The 14152-nt window shown below is 44.2% G+C and overlaps 1 protein-coding gene across 3 annotated transcripts in view; it reads left to right on the top strand.

The window, feature by feature from the left end:
* The window catches only part of ABCC2 (ATP binding cassette subfamily C member 2), a 94468-nt gene extending 83176 nt beyond the window's left edge, over positions 1–11292 (top strand). For 2 of the 3 annotated variants that reach the window (XM_081548855.1, XM_081548849.1), the window contains 4 exons: positions 417–575; positions 1732–1898; positions 4747–4941; positions 6595–6874. In XM_081548855.1, coding sequence (XP_081404981.1) covers positions 417–575; positions 1732–1898; positions 4747–4941; positions 6595–6724 — 651 coding nt within the window. In that variant the 3' untranslated portion in view covers positions 6725–6874. Of the gene's footprint in view, positions 1–416; positions 576–1731; positions 1899–4746; positions 4942–6594; positions 6875–10657 lie in introns of those variants that run through there. The other variant, XM_081548844.1, reaches the window with a different exon arrangement.
* Positions 11293–14152: the final 2860 nt, after the last annotated feature.

The raw sequence follows: 14152 nt of genomic DNA, 5'->3' as shown, positions 1-14152 counted from the left end.
TCTTGTTCTCTGAGGTCTTGGGGGCTGATACAGGGGCAAAAAATTGGGCAACAGTGCTTAGGTCCACGTTCTCAGACCTGATGGCAGGCCCAGTTCTTCCCCTCTCCTTGCATCTAAACAAGATTCTTAAAAATCTATTAATTTCCAGGAATAATTATAACAACAGATGTGTACATTTCCAGTAGTCAGTGTAGCTGTCAGCCAGCTACAAGTCAGGGAGTAGGATGGGAAGGCCATCCTTTTCTGACATCTAGGCACTTTTTTTTTTCCCCACCAAAACCACAATCAGTCTAACATCTTAAGAGATGCAGTAGCTAATCACTGTCTTTTCCACTTGTGAGTATGAACGCCCCAGGCTAAATTGTTGTCCCCAAGAATTACACGATGAACTAACATGCAAAAAACTGAATTTACAGATTGGCGTGGTGGGCCGGACAGGAGCTGGGAAATCGTCCCTGACAAACTGCCTCTTCAGAATCCTAGAGGCCGCAGGTGGCCAGATCACCATTGATGGGGTAGACATTGCTTCCATTGGGCTCCACGACCTCCGAGAGAAACTGACCATCATCCCCCAGGTAAACTCTAGGATGTACTCACATGCAGCTGGTTCCAGAGGAAACATGTGTATCTTCTTCTTGATGTAGGTTCATTTAGCAGTGTCATTTTTGTCATCTACCTGGGATACCTAAGCTAGTTCCCTAAAATACACTGCTTTCAGAACTTACAAAAAGAAGTTTTGCATTTTGGGGGTAATATGCTTGTGTGACTCAGTATCTAAACAGTAGGTGGCAGCATCACAACAGAAGTCAAGTGGAGCAGATGATTATCTGTAGCCCATCATGGTTCGCAGGACCTTTGCAATCAGCATGAGCACTTTTGCCACTGAAGCTTGAAATCATTAAGCTTTATTCTCCCCATCTGATGTGGTTACAAGAGAGGGGAGGGAATCTGCAGCAATTTTTTGCAAGTGGAATAGTTAGTGTATCAGCAAGAAAGTCTTCCCAGCAGCTTTGCTCTCTGGACCCTTCCAAACAAGAATGCCCTGGAGGCTCTGGGTGTGTGGTCCTCATCGGAACCTGTCTGCCTCTGCTCCCTGCAGCCAAGTCTGGGGGTGGCTTTGGCTGGTCTGGTGTTTTCTCCCTTTGTTACACTTTTCTGCAGCATCTTCAAGAGCATAAAAGAACTTCTTTTCTTGTGATTGCACTACCCTTTCCTGTGCATGCCCTGATTCCCTCCACCTTCATTCACACCATGAGTTTTCAGTCTGTGTGTGGAGGGGGTGGGATATTCCTCTCATCTTTTTAAGAAATGCTGAGGCAAACTTGGAGATCTATAAATGAGTTTCAGAATGAAAACAAAACCAAAGACTCTACTTCTTTTCAAATAAATATTTTAATTTATTCAGCTGCATCGGGTCTTAGCTGCAGCACTCAAGATCTTTGATCTTTGTTGCAGCATGGGGGATCTAATTCCCTGACCAGGGATCAAACCTGGGCCCCCCTACATTGGGATCGCAGAGTCTTAGCCATTGGACCACCAGGGACTTCCCCCAAGGACTCCCCTTAATGGTGTGTTTAGCTCAAAGCTGTCATTGGGGAAATCGTGCAGAACCTTGACCACTAACTAACCGGCTTTCCACCTCAGACCAGTCCTGCCCGCTTTCTTGGCCACAAAGACCTGGCTCTTTTTCTGACACTGGCCCCAGTAACTCCCTGGGCCCTTGACTTGCAGGACCCCATCCTGTTCTCTGGGAGCCTGAGGATGAATCTGGACCCCTTCAACAACTACTCGGATGAGGAGATTTGGAAGGCCTTGGAGCTCTCTCACCTCAAATCTTTCGTGGCTGGCCTGCAAGCTGGGTTGTCCTACGAAGTGACAGAGGGTGGTGACAACCTGAGGTAAGGTTTCATAACCCACTGCTCCCACAGGCTGTGGAGGCGGCAAGGGGACCACTCCTTTTGTTGCTTGTGCTTGGAGGCACCTGGCAAAGAATTTTCACTCTTCGGGTCTAATTCCTAGTGCATAAAAGAAACCTGTTGGGAAGATTAAACTAGAAGTGAATGTGCTTGAAAACCTTTGTTAATAAATAAGCCCTCATGAGACATTACAAATGTGAGTTTGCAGATCCCGCCGTTGGGCAGGTTCTCAGGTGCACTCAGGCGGAAAACAATCCCCTGGCCCAGCCCGAGAGAGTCTGATGTAAGTGGTGTGAGGCACTGCTGGAGGTGTGAGTTCTAAAGGATGCCCAGAAGCCCTGATCTAAGGGGCACCTGGATGATGGAGACGTGGAGTCTGCAGGGTCCTTGCAACACCATAACCCAGCACCAAGATTCTTTTGGCTTCACAATTCTTTTTACTGTTTCAAAGCATTTCTACACATATTGACACTTCATAATTCCTGTTGGCTAACAAGCTGACCTGGTATTTCCCCTATGACAACCTGTTTTTCCCCTCTATAAACTGGTGGTCAGTTCTCAGCCAGAGCCAGCAGCTCAAGGGTGGGTCTTCCTGCAGTCCCTGAGTGGTGAGCAGGGCTTAGACCATTAGCAGCTGAAGCTCAAAAGAGAAGGGAAGGCTCAGAAGCTCAGTTAACGGACCTGCCGCTCTGGCCTCACTTGGGAGCTTGTTGTAAATGCAGAATCTCAGACTCTGGACCTACTATCTGGAATTTCCCCTGTAGCAAGAGTCCTGCGTGATTTGTGTACACACTAGAGCAGGGGAAGCAATGACGAGCAGGTTGAGTTCTTAGCAGACGGCACGCTAGCATCACTAGGCGAAGGCCCGTACCCAGGCTGTACCCCAGAACGGTGGACCCAGGACCCCTGTTGATTGCAGTGTGCAGCCCCAGGGAACGCCTGTGAGCTCTGGTAGAGAACACCCTATGTTCTCCTTCAGCCACAGATCTGGGAACTAGCAGAACTGAGGTAGGTCTTCAGGCCTATTAAAAATGCTGTTCAAACATTCAGTCAACAAATATATATTGAGCACCTACTTTAAAGACAGAGGAAAATGCTATAGACACACCCATGCCCTCCTAGAACTTACGTGCGATGGAGCAGACAGACATTGGACAAGTAAATTCTGCACGGTAAATGCCTGAGGTGTGCAGGGCCATGGGGGCCGATCCGGCAGGATCTGATAGGGCCCAAGAACAGAATCACACCACCCTTCTTGGACCATGCTGAGACACATGGCATTACCAGTGCCTTAATTTCAGATCTAGGGTAGCGGGTGTTGAAACTTAAAATTCTTTGATCAGAGACGAGAGATCAATCAGCTTGGAGATCAAGCCGTCCACAGCTAAAAGCCAAACTGATGCCTCAGCAGCAGCCTGTTACTATGAAGTCCAAATGAACCAGGCAGGATTTGGGGAAGTTAAGTAAACAGTTTTGCAGTATCTGTGTTCTTACATTACAGAGAAAAACTGGAAGTTCATCTTGGGTGACTTCTCATCTCCTGCAGAAATTTTCTTGCAGGGAATTACAGAACTTGAGTCTAGCCACCCCCTGTTTAATATGTTCCCTAATGGCCACAGCAGGAAAGAACAATTAGCAAATTCCCGAATATTTCCTCCACACCATTTCCCAAAGCTTCTTTATGTAAGTAAGAGGTCCAGCCTTCATTACTGGCTTTTAGCAAATTAAAGCTATTTGCATCTTACAGACATATTCGAATTCCCAATACACTGCATCTCACACCAAGACATCATGTTCATTAGATGTTCATTAGCAATGGTCTCCAATCAAGGCAGATAGGCCCCAAACAAATAATTAGACTTGAGGCTGGAATTACACATTAAAATAAGGAATGGATTTACTAAGAGCACTAAGAAATGCCACTGGGGCATTCTTGTGTGGTGTCATCCTACAGTAATGATGTCAGGTCAAATACTGCTGAAGCAAGCTTGGTGGCAGCCGTCTTATTTTGAAATTGTTGCTGGTGTACTGAGATATCACTGTAGCTAAATGCAAGGTACTAGTCCTGGGCTAGTGTTTTCCAAACTTGTTAAACATGAAAGTCTCCTGGGGTGTATTCAAAATACATGTTCCTCAAAATTGTGCAATTTGCAGAGACGTGGATGGACCCAAAGACTGTCGTACCAAATGAAGTCAGCACAAAACCTATCACTTATATGTGGAAGCTAGAAAAATAAGACAGATGAACTTATTTGCAAAGCAGAAATAGAGACAGATGTAGAGGATGGAGGTATGGATATGCGGGGAGAAGAGGAGGTGGCATAAATTTGGAGACTGGGATTGATATATATATACTACTATGTACAAAATAGCTACTGTACAGCACGGGGAACTGTACAGTCCTCACAGGTTTTTGAGGACCTAAATGGGAAGGAAATCCAAGGAAGAGGGGATATATGTGTATGTCGAGCTGATTCACGATGCTGTATAGCAGAAACTAATACAACATTGTGAGCAACTATACTCCAACAAAAATTAATTTAAAAAATACATATTCCTAGGCTCCTCCCCATTCTGCAAGTGGGGTCCAGAAGTATGAATTTTTAAATTAAGTACCTGTGGTGAGTCTTCTAATTAATTAAAGGTTTGGAAAACACTGCCCTTGGCAACAATGAACAGCTAGTGGAAGAGGGTAAGGCATTCTAATGGAATAGAGGTGTGTGGGTTTTGAAAGTCTGATCTGGAACGTGAAATGTACCCTCTCAGGCCCTCAAACCTGGTTACTCCTTGGTCCCTAGGGGCTAATGCTTGGTTTCTTCCATTGCTGCAGCATAGGGCAAAGACAGCTACTGTGCCTGGCCAGGGCTCTGCTTCGGAAATCGAAGATTCTGATCATGGATGAGGCCACTGCTGCAGTGGATCTAGAGACAGATCAGCTCATCCAGACGACCATCCAAACTGAGTTCTCCCACTGCACAACCATCACCATTGCCCACCGGCTGCACACCATCATGGACAGTGACAAGTGAGTAAGGAGAGACAGCCTCATAGCCTGGCTTAACCCTTGGTCAACAGCAATAGCATCAGTTGTGAGATATCTTTACAGAAGGCTTAACCACCAGCATTTTACTGTGAAGAAATAGAGGCTGAGAGATTTCAAGTAATTTGCCCCAAATTATACATCAGGCCAACAGGGTTAAGGGAACTGTCTTGAAGGTAAAATGGGAAACTGTGCGTAACTATTAGCCAAGTATGGGCGGTGGAGGCCCAAGCCAGGAGTGGCAGATGTTGATCCGGAGACCTTTTGGACTATATAGGGTCTCAGCTGCTCCCCGGTAAATAGAATCTTTCTGTTCCTTCTATCTCTGACAATTGAAAATGGGGATAATGTCCGTAATCTTGAAATTAGAATAGACTCCCTTTTAAAATCAATCTGTTGGTGATGGACAGGGAAGCTTGGTGTGCTGCAGTCCATGGGGTCGCAAAGAGTCGGACACGACTGAGCGACTGAACTGAACTGATCCTTAAACAATATGTATCCTTAAAAAAAGAAAAAAGCTTATGTGAATAGACATACTGCATATATTCCTATACTATTTTGTTCAGTATTCCACATGGAATCCATCTGTGTTGATGCAGATGGCTGTGGTTCACCCTCGCTCCTTTGTAGCCTGGCATGAATAAACATACTGTTACCAAATTGGCCACCTTAACCTGCACTGGTGGCCTAGTTCACAGACTCCTCATCTTGGCCAAGGAGGTTCTTTCTCTGCTCAGATTTCCAGTCAATAACAAAAGTGATGCTAAGGCTGAAACAGCATAAGCTTTATTTGATGGCCAAAGAATGGAGAAGTGGGAATTAGTTGGCAAATCAACTTTTTCAACCCCAAAAAAGATACCAATTATATAGGATAGTTGAGGTAGAAAGGGAAAGAATTGGAAAGAGTGGGAGGAATATTCATGACTTATCTGAGACTGAGGTTGTGGTTTGGAGCCAAACTAATGCAACCCGCCTTTTCAGTCCTTTATGGGCTTTTCCGGTTGTTGTCATAGCAACTGTCCTTCTCAGGTGCTTGTAGGTATGTCATTTAGCATATGTTAATTCAAACCAGTCAACTGTAAAGGAAATCAACCCTGAATATTCATTGGAAGGACTGATGCTGAAGCTCCAATACTTTGGCCACTTGATGCGAACAGCCAACTTGCTAGGAAAGACTGAAGGCAAAAGAAGCGGGCAGCAGAGGAGGAGATGGTTAGATAGCATTACCAACACAGTGGGCATGAATCTGAGCAAACTCCAGGAGACAGTGAAGAAGAGGGAAGCCTGGCATGCTGCAATCAGTCCATCGGGTTGCAAAGAGTTGGACATGACTTAGCAACTGAGCAACAACAATAATATATTACAGTGAGCACATAATGAGACCCAAGGTCTACTGGAAATCAAATCTTTCACCACCTTAAGTCTAGTTGGTTCTAACCAGTTCTTGTTTTTCTCTTTGCAGTGTCTTCCTGAAACTTAGATAAGAGCAATTGGTTTCCATTCAAGGGAGGGGCAGGGGTATGGTTCTGGGGCAACCGCTTTGGTAACACTACCACGGCTTTAATAATAAGTTCTGGTTATTCTTACAAATGCCAAGGTTTGAGACGCTGCTTTCTAAGATTTTCTTTTCTGTTTCAGGGTAATGGTCCTAGACAGTGGGGAGATTGTAGAGTATGACAGCCCTGAAGAACTGCTGAAGAACCCTGGCCCCTTTCATTTTATGGCCCAAGAAGCTGGCATTGAAAATACGAACAGTACAAATTTCTGAGGGCAAGTCTTATGAGTTAGAGGACTATTTAGATCATTTATTTTTTGTGAAGCATATCATACATATAAAAGTGCAAAATGTATGTTTTAAAGAAGGATTGTGAGCACCTATGTCCTAAGATTAAAAAAAAAAAAATCAGTATTACCAGCAGCATCAGAAACCCCCTGATGATTCCACTTTGATCATTCCTCCTTGCTACCCACCCACCCTTCTCCAGAGAATTTTGGATAACTATTCCTTTGCTTTCCATTTTGGTCTTACCATTTTCCTTAAACATATACCTTTTAAAAAAAACTTAATGTGAATGGCCTGACTCACACTGCATGTATTCTTTTTTCTTCTGTTCAGTATTATACTTGAGATTCACTCATGTCGAAGCACATAGTGAGGCTGCTTCATTCTCACTGCTCTGGAGTACTGCAGTATGTGAATAGGCCTCAGTTTATCCAATTTAGGTTGGTCAGCAGTGGGGTGATTTCCAGGGTTTGTTGTTTTTCCTGTTATGAACAGTACCGCTGTGAGCATTCTGGTACACAACTCCTAAGACACGTGTAAGAGTTAGGTATAACGTATAGCAATGGGAGGTATGCATAGGTTTAAATGCATATAGTAGGTAATGCCAATTTAAAACTTTTTCCCCCCAACCTGATGAGTGTTAATTGGTATCTCCTTGAGGTTTTTAAATGTAGGTTACTATTGAGGTTTCCATATGTGATATCTGCTGGTTCTTGTGCATAGTGCTTTATCTTCTTGGATGCCTTGTGAACGTTTACCTTAAACTGCTCAATCTTCTTAGCATTTTTTTAAAAAAACTGAAGTATAGTTGATTTGCAATATTGTGTTAGCATTTTACCCGTGTACACGCTTTGAGGCTTGAATTGAATCTGAGCTCTCTTAAGAGGAACTGTGAACATTTCTGCCTGCCACCTGGGGGCATTACCCAGAAGCAATTTGAGTTAAATACTCCACCAAGAGGTTCCAAACATGATGGTTGGTGGGACTTCAGACCACAATCCTGTGTGAGAGCCAGCTCGTACAACGGTCCAGGTCTCCAGGTTTCAGAAGTCACCGGGAGCCTTGATACATGACCCTCCTTCTCCTTCCAGGCTTTTTTGTGTCACATTATTTTGGGTTCAACATATTCCTTACCTCCATTTCAGCGATGCAGTTTTGGAAGATTTTTATTCATTCATCAATGTAGCCATTTGTTGACTGAGATGCTCAGAGACTTACACTTCCTAAATGAGGGACTTGGATAACTGTGAGGCAGGATTAAGAAGAGAGTTGTTTACCTACTATTTGCTGTTCCCATCAACATCACTCTAGCAATGCTTTTTTCCCCACAGCGGCAGTTTTTCCAATACTCATAAAACCAGGGTGGTCATGACAGCACCCGCCGAGCAGTGCCCGCTTCTGGAAAGTCTAGGTTTCAGTTTTAGTGCCTTCAAGCTCTGCCTTTTTGTTCCCATGGTACTATGGGTCATGTCTGCTTTTGCATTTGCTAGCTCTCTGGTACTTGCTTTTCTTTGGCCCTTTCTCCAGTGCCTATTTAATGATTGTTTATGTTGTTCTGTTAACCTATGATTTCCGTCTCTTGCCTAACCAAATAGGTAGAACCTTGGAGATATGCAGTCCAAGTCGCTTCTTCTTCAGCTAAGCACCAGACTGAGAGTGGCTACATGAGATCCACCATCAAAACTTGTTTATGGCAGAGGCAGGACCAGAAACCAAATTCCTGATTTGATCTAATGATTCCTTTTTCTCCTGTAACGGGAGAGGGTTTTTTATCTGTCTTCTCCTGTGGATGCAGATACGAGAGAGGGGAAGCGGTCTTGTTTCTCAGTCGTGCTGACTCAGTGAAGGTGGTGGGAACCAGAGCGGCCTGGATCCAAATCTTTGGTGACAACTTCTCCCCTCCAAATCTTCTGTTGGCCCAGGACTCCATAACCCAGTCCACACTCTGGACCCACTTACCATGATCGCTGTTTCCTACTTGCCTCCTGAGGTCCTCTGTTTTGCTTGTCCTTGAAGCATTAAGATGTCTCTGTTTTTATCCTTGACCTGCCTCCCCCAGTTCCTCTATTTTCTCTGTAATTGATTTCATACATTCTGTGGTTTCAACTTCTATGCATTTGATTCTCATTTCTAGCCTCTTTTGCTCCAGTGTTGAGATTCATATATTCCATTGCCTCTGGCATTATCACCTGGATATCCTTCGGGTATCTGACACGCAAATCACCCTACTCTGATGGATCCTCTACTTCCTCTGTACTTTCTAACTCCAGTGGTGACATCACTGTCCACGTGGTCCTACAAAATGAAAACCTGTGTAGCACTCTCAGGTTTTCTTTCCTGATCAGCCGCCAAGCCCTTCCAGTTGCACCCCTGTTGCTCTTGCCATGGTTCAGATTCTCCTCACTGCCATCCTGGGCAAAGGCATAGGCATCCTTGCCTCCAGGGCTGTCTTCCTCAGATACACCCACCCACAGCTACCAGAGTGATCTGTTATGAAAAACTGACCATGTTACTCCTCTGCTTAAACCCTTCATTCAAGCAACCAGAATAAAGTTAAAATCCCCTAGTATGGAATAACAAAGCTAACAACATCGAATCTGATCTCATGTTAAGCTCTAGTGACATTAAAACACCTTTAGGATCCACTCGCACCCCGTCCTCACCACCTCCCCACCACTCAATTACTGTCTGACTCTAGCCTTTTTCTTTTCCATCCTCTCTGCTTGGAATCCCATGATTACCTCTAACTCACTAAAACTCAGTAAGAAGTCATCTCCTGAGAGCCTTGCCTGATTCCCTCTCCTCTCAACCCTCAACCCCCAGGCTAGCTTCAGCACTGCAGTGGATTTTCAATCTGTGGGGCAGCTCTACATCTGAAAGTCAGTTCTCCATGGACTCTTCCAACTTAAGATTCTGGGTGGGAGACCAGGGTGCGGCCCTGTGATGAGGTTCCACTAATCTGATATACCTGTGCCAGACGTTGATTCAGGTGCTAGAGACACAAGGGCAGGGGAATCTGTCCGGGCAAAAGTAACAGTCACTGTCATCATCCAGGGGTAGCAGTGGTGGTGACTACAGCTGGGCGCAGTGACGCTGTGTGATAGCGAGCATCGTTCCTGGCTTCGAAGGTTCAAATTGGCTTTCTTACCCTCCCAGAGGGTCAGTGAGCCATGTACTATCATTTGAAAACTTCCTTTCTGCTTAAGTTTACGAGTTGGGGGGCTGTTGTTTACAACTAAATAATGCTCCCCAGCACACTTAATTTGCTTTTACTGAACTTATTATTTTGTTAGACAATTTTCTGTTTACATTTCTCTACTAAGCTGTGAGCCTCTTGAAAACAAACAATTTCTTACTGTTTTGTATCTCCAGTGGCTGGAATATAGTAGGTCCTCACTTTTTTTTTTTTTGGAAAATAAAAAAATTATAAAGATTTTTTTGAAAATCTTTATAAGAATATAGCAACAGGGTTGATGCACCCTGGTGACTTTAAAAATTCGCAAATGACATCACACAAACACTGATGATATCATACAAACACTGATGATCCCTAAACTGCTACAACTTAGATTTAGTTAGCAAAAACCATATTCAACTATCAATGTGGATTTATGTTTTCCACATAGATTAGATACTAAACTGGCTTTTGGAAAGGTTTCATATTGTTTGAAGACTAAACAAAAGTAAAAATGCAGGAAAGAATTGGGTTGTAAGAACACTCCATTTTCACAGTATTCCTTTTTACTTTGTATGCAAGTAATTTGTTATGCTATAGAGTTTAACAGTTTCAGTATAAAAAGCAACTGCTTAGGAAAGAAGTAGAGAAAAGGGGGGGAAAATGAGTATACAGTATTTCTTTCAAGACTACTTTGGTTCTCACTGAATGAAGAATAATTTTCTTTTCTTCAACTCTAACAGTCAAGCCCTTGGTTGATACACTGGTAGTCTCCTGAATGGACAGTCAGTCACCTTGGTCCTCGCCATGACAGCCATCTGGCCATTCTGCCTGATGACCGCTGATTTCAGATCCACTTGTCCTGTGGATGTCAGGCTCCACCGGAGCAGCAGTCTTTGGGACATTTATTTGTTGCTTAAGTCCACAGCCACTTGTTCCTCTTTGGGGAGCAACCTTATTGGTATCCATCTGTAAAGACTGTCAAGGTCTTTTCTGGTTGTACCTCTGAGCACAGCTGTCTCCCCTGGTGCTTGGTGCTAACACCCTTGACTGCTGGCTCCTTTGTTAGCTGGCACCCAGCAGCAGGTCATTGCGACCTGGTTTGTCAGCGTTTACATTCTGGCATCATAAAGATGCCTCCTGTTTCCATAAACATCTGCTGGGCTGATGCATCTATTAATTCCAATCTGTAAACAATTTCACTTTGGCTAGCTTTTTATTTTCCTTCATTAAAATGTCTAAAGTTTTCTGCATACTTGGCTTTAGTGTTAATGGGTTAAATAGAATCCTTTTGTTTTATTGGAACCTAGAGTTAGGGGTATGGCACAAGGGCCAAATTAGGCCTGCTATTTTTATAAATAAAGTTTTTGAAACACAACCATGCTTACTTGTTTCTGTATTATCTATACTTGCTTTGTGTTACAATGAAGTTGTGAGACTCTCCGGCCTGAAAAGCCCGAAGTACTAACTATCTGGCCTTTTACAGGAAAGGTTTGCAGATTCCTGCTCTAGAATCAACAGTGTAGTCTGGACTGGATCATGTTTCCATTCTCAGATAATTTGCCTCAAAAATGTCATGTGGCTCCATACCTGCAGCAGATAGCATAATGGTCCCCAAAGATGTCCATGTCTGAATCTTCAAAACCTTAACGATTTACCTTACACGACTAAAGGGACTTCGCAGATGTGATTAAGGATAATAAGATGGCAGATTGTCCAGGTGAGCCCAGTGTTATTACAAGGATCCTTGTAAGAGAATGAAGATGATGTGATGACAGGAACAGAGACATTGGAAGATGCTGTGCCACTGGCTTTGAAGATGGAGAAAAAGACTGTAAGAAGCCAAGAAACATAGGTAGTTTCTAAAAGTTGGAAAAAGGCAAGAAAACAGACTTCCCCCTGAAGCCTCCATAAATAATGAGCCCTACCAACCTTGACTTTGGCCCAATGAAGCTGATTTCAAATTTCTGACCTCCAGAACCGATAATTAATGTTGTTTTACACTACTAAAGTAGTGGTAATTTGCTAAAGCAGCAATATGAAGGTAATACAATATCATAAGTCCAAGTAGCTCTGATAAAATTGCTAATATTCTATAACTGAAGTCAGTTTAATAATTCATTGACCTTCACTGAATCCCACTGTAGTGTGAATTTGTAGAGGATTATGTCATCTTTAAAGTCCAGCTAGGGACTTCTCTGGTGGTCCAAGGAACTGGTCCCTTGGTGAAGACTCAGTGTTCCCAATACAGGGGGCCTGGATTCAATTCCTGGTCGGAGAGCTAAACCCCACACACCACAACTAACAGTTCGCATGCTGCAACTAAAGACCCTGCATGTCACAAAGAAGATCAAAGATCCTACATGCCGCAACTGAGACCAGGAGCAAATATACATTAAAAAAAAAAAAAAAAAAGCTACCTTTTAAAGCCCAGCTGGAAGTGGGTATTGAATTCAGTGCTCATGGCTCTCACCCCTTCTATCAAATTGCAAAGATCTTACTCAGCTTAACCCTATTTGGAGGTAAAATTTTGATCTCACCTGAGAGGCTGCAGGAAGGTCCTTTTTTCAAGAGTCACAGTGATGCTGATGACAGGAGGTGACCGTGAGAGATCAGGGATCTTTCAGTTTTGCTGGTCCTGGACCCGGGGAAGGGCTGCCATGGGTAAGGATTAGAGCTTGACTCCTCTTGGAGTCCCAGGGGACACCCAGACAGGTGGCTAGCCCTTGTGACACGGTCCTGCTGATTCTGTAGACCCCCACAAGTCTGCTTGCTCCCAAGAACTGTTCCTGAGTGGAGACACTGCTTGCTCCTGCCACTACACGCCTTACCTCTGGGAAAGCACTGTCTGCTCCTTCAGGTCACCTGTGAGTGGTGGTAAGGAATAGATACTCCTAGGCAGCTTGCAAGGGCAGCAATCCGTTGTAGAAAACGCCCACACTGATACACACAAAACACTGCTGTGGATCTCCCCTGACAACCACAGTGGGCTGCGTGAAAGGAAACAAGGCAAACTAGAGATTGGAGAGACGAGCCCTGCTCTGTGGTACTGAACCGTCTGCCTCACCCAGCCCAGGTGAAATGCGAGAGCTTCATCAGTACGATATATTAATAGATGGGAGAGTTTAAAATCCTGTGAGTTGGGCTTCCCTGGTGGTTTAGTGGTTAATAATCCACCTATCAATGTGGGAGACATGGGTTCGATCCCTGATCCAGGATGATCCCACATGCCGGGGAGCAAAGCCCATGCACCACAACTGTTGAACCTGTGCTCTGGAGCCCGGGAGCTGCAACTACTGAAGTCTGCAAGCCCTAGAGTCCATGCTCCATAACAAGAGAAGCCACTGCAATGAGAAACCCACACACCCCAACTAGAGAGTAGCTCCTATTCGCCACAACTATAGAAAGCCCAAGCAGCAACAAGGACCCAGCACAGCCAAAAATAACTTAAAAAAAAAAAATCTTGTGAGTTGTAATGACTGGAGAGATGATTTAGAAGTAAGTTATATGATACTCACGGTTTCTCAGTCCTTAGGGCTAAGGTTCTACAAGTGAAACACAATTCAGAGCATAACTATGTTCTTTTAGAGCCTGTTTGTACTCCTGACCCTGAAACAGAATGGACACAGAGTTCCAGCTTCACAGTTAATTGAGAGTGAAACAAAACTCAATCTTTATTAAAACCATGTAATTCTAGAGCTCACAGTTCACAAAAATTTGCAGAATCATCTTATTTGTTCTCACAATAATCTTGAGAGGGAGATCCAAAATCTACACACTTTAGATGACAGGAGATACCCACCACCACTCCCTGTCCTCTGAGGACACTTGGGAGAAAGCAGCACTGAAGAGCTGCCTCCAGGCAGGAAAGGGAGTACATTCATGACAGGAAGTAAGCAGGCAAACTGGATTTGGAAATTTCTGTTGTGTCAGAAGCATATGACACCCCTTCCTTCCTTTTTTTTTTTTGTAATTCCTACTCTTCCCATGGTAGGCTTCCCTGGTGGCTTAGATGGTTACGAACCTGCCTGCAATGCAGGAGACCTGGGTTCGATCGCTGGGTCAGGAAGATCCCCTGGAGAAGGGAATGGCAACCCACTCCAGTATTCGTGTCTGGAGAATACCATGGACAGAGCAGACTGGTGTGCTAGTCTATGGGGTCACAAAGTCAGCCATGACTGGGCGACTAATACACACTTTTCCAATAGTGAAGTGAAGTAAAGTCGCTCAGTCGTGTC

The sequence above is a fragment of the Giraffa tippelskirchi genome, chromosome 2, assembly GCF_054371585.1.
Source record: "Giraffa tippelskirchi isolate mGirTip1 chromosome 2, T2T-mGirTip1v1.2.pri, whole genome shotgun sequence".
In the NCBI taxonomy this organism is placed as follows: Eukaryota; Metazoa; Chordata; class Mammalia; order Artiodactyla; family Giraffidae; genus Giraffa; species Giraffa tippelskirchi.
Note: the sequence above shows the minus strand (reverse complement) of the source record. Positions and strands in the feature narration are given on the sequence as shown.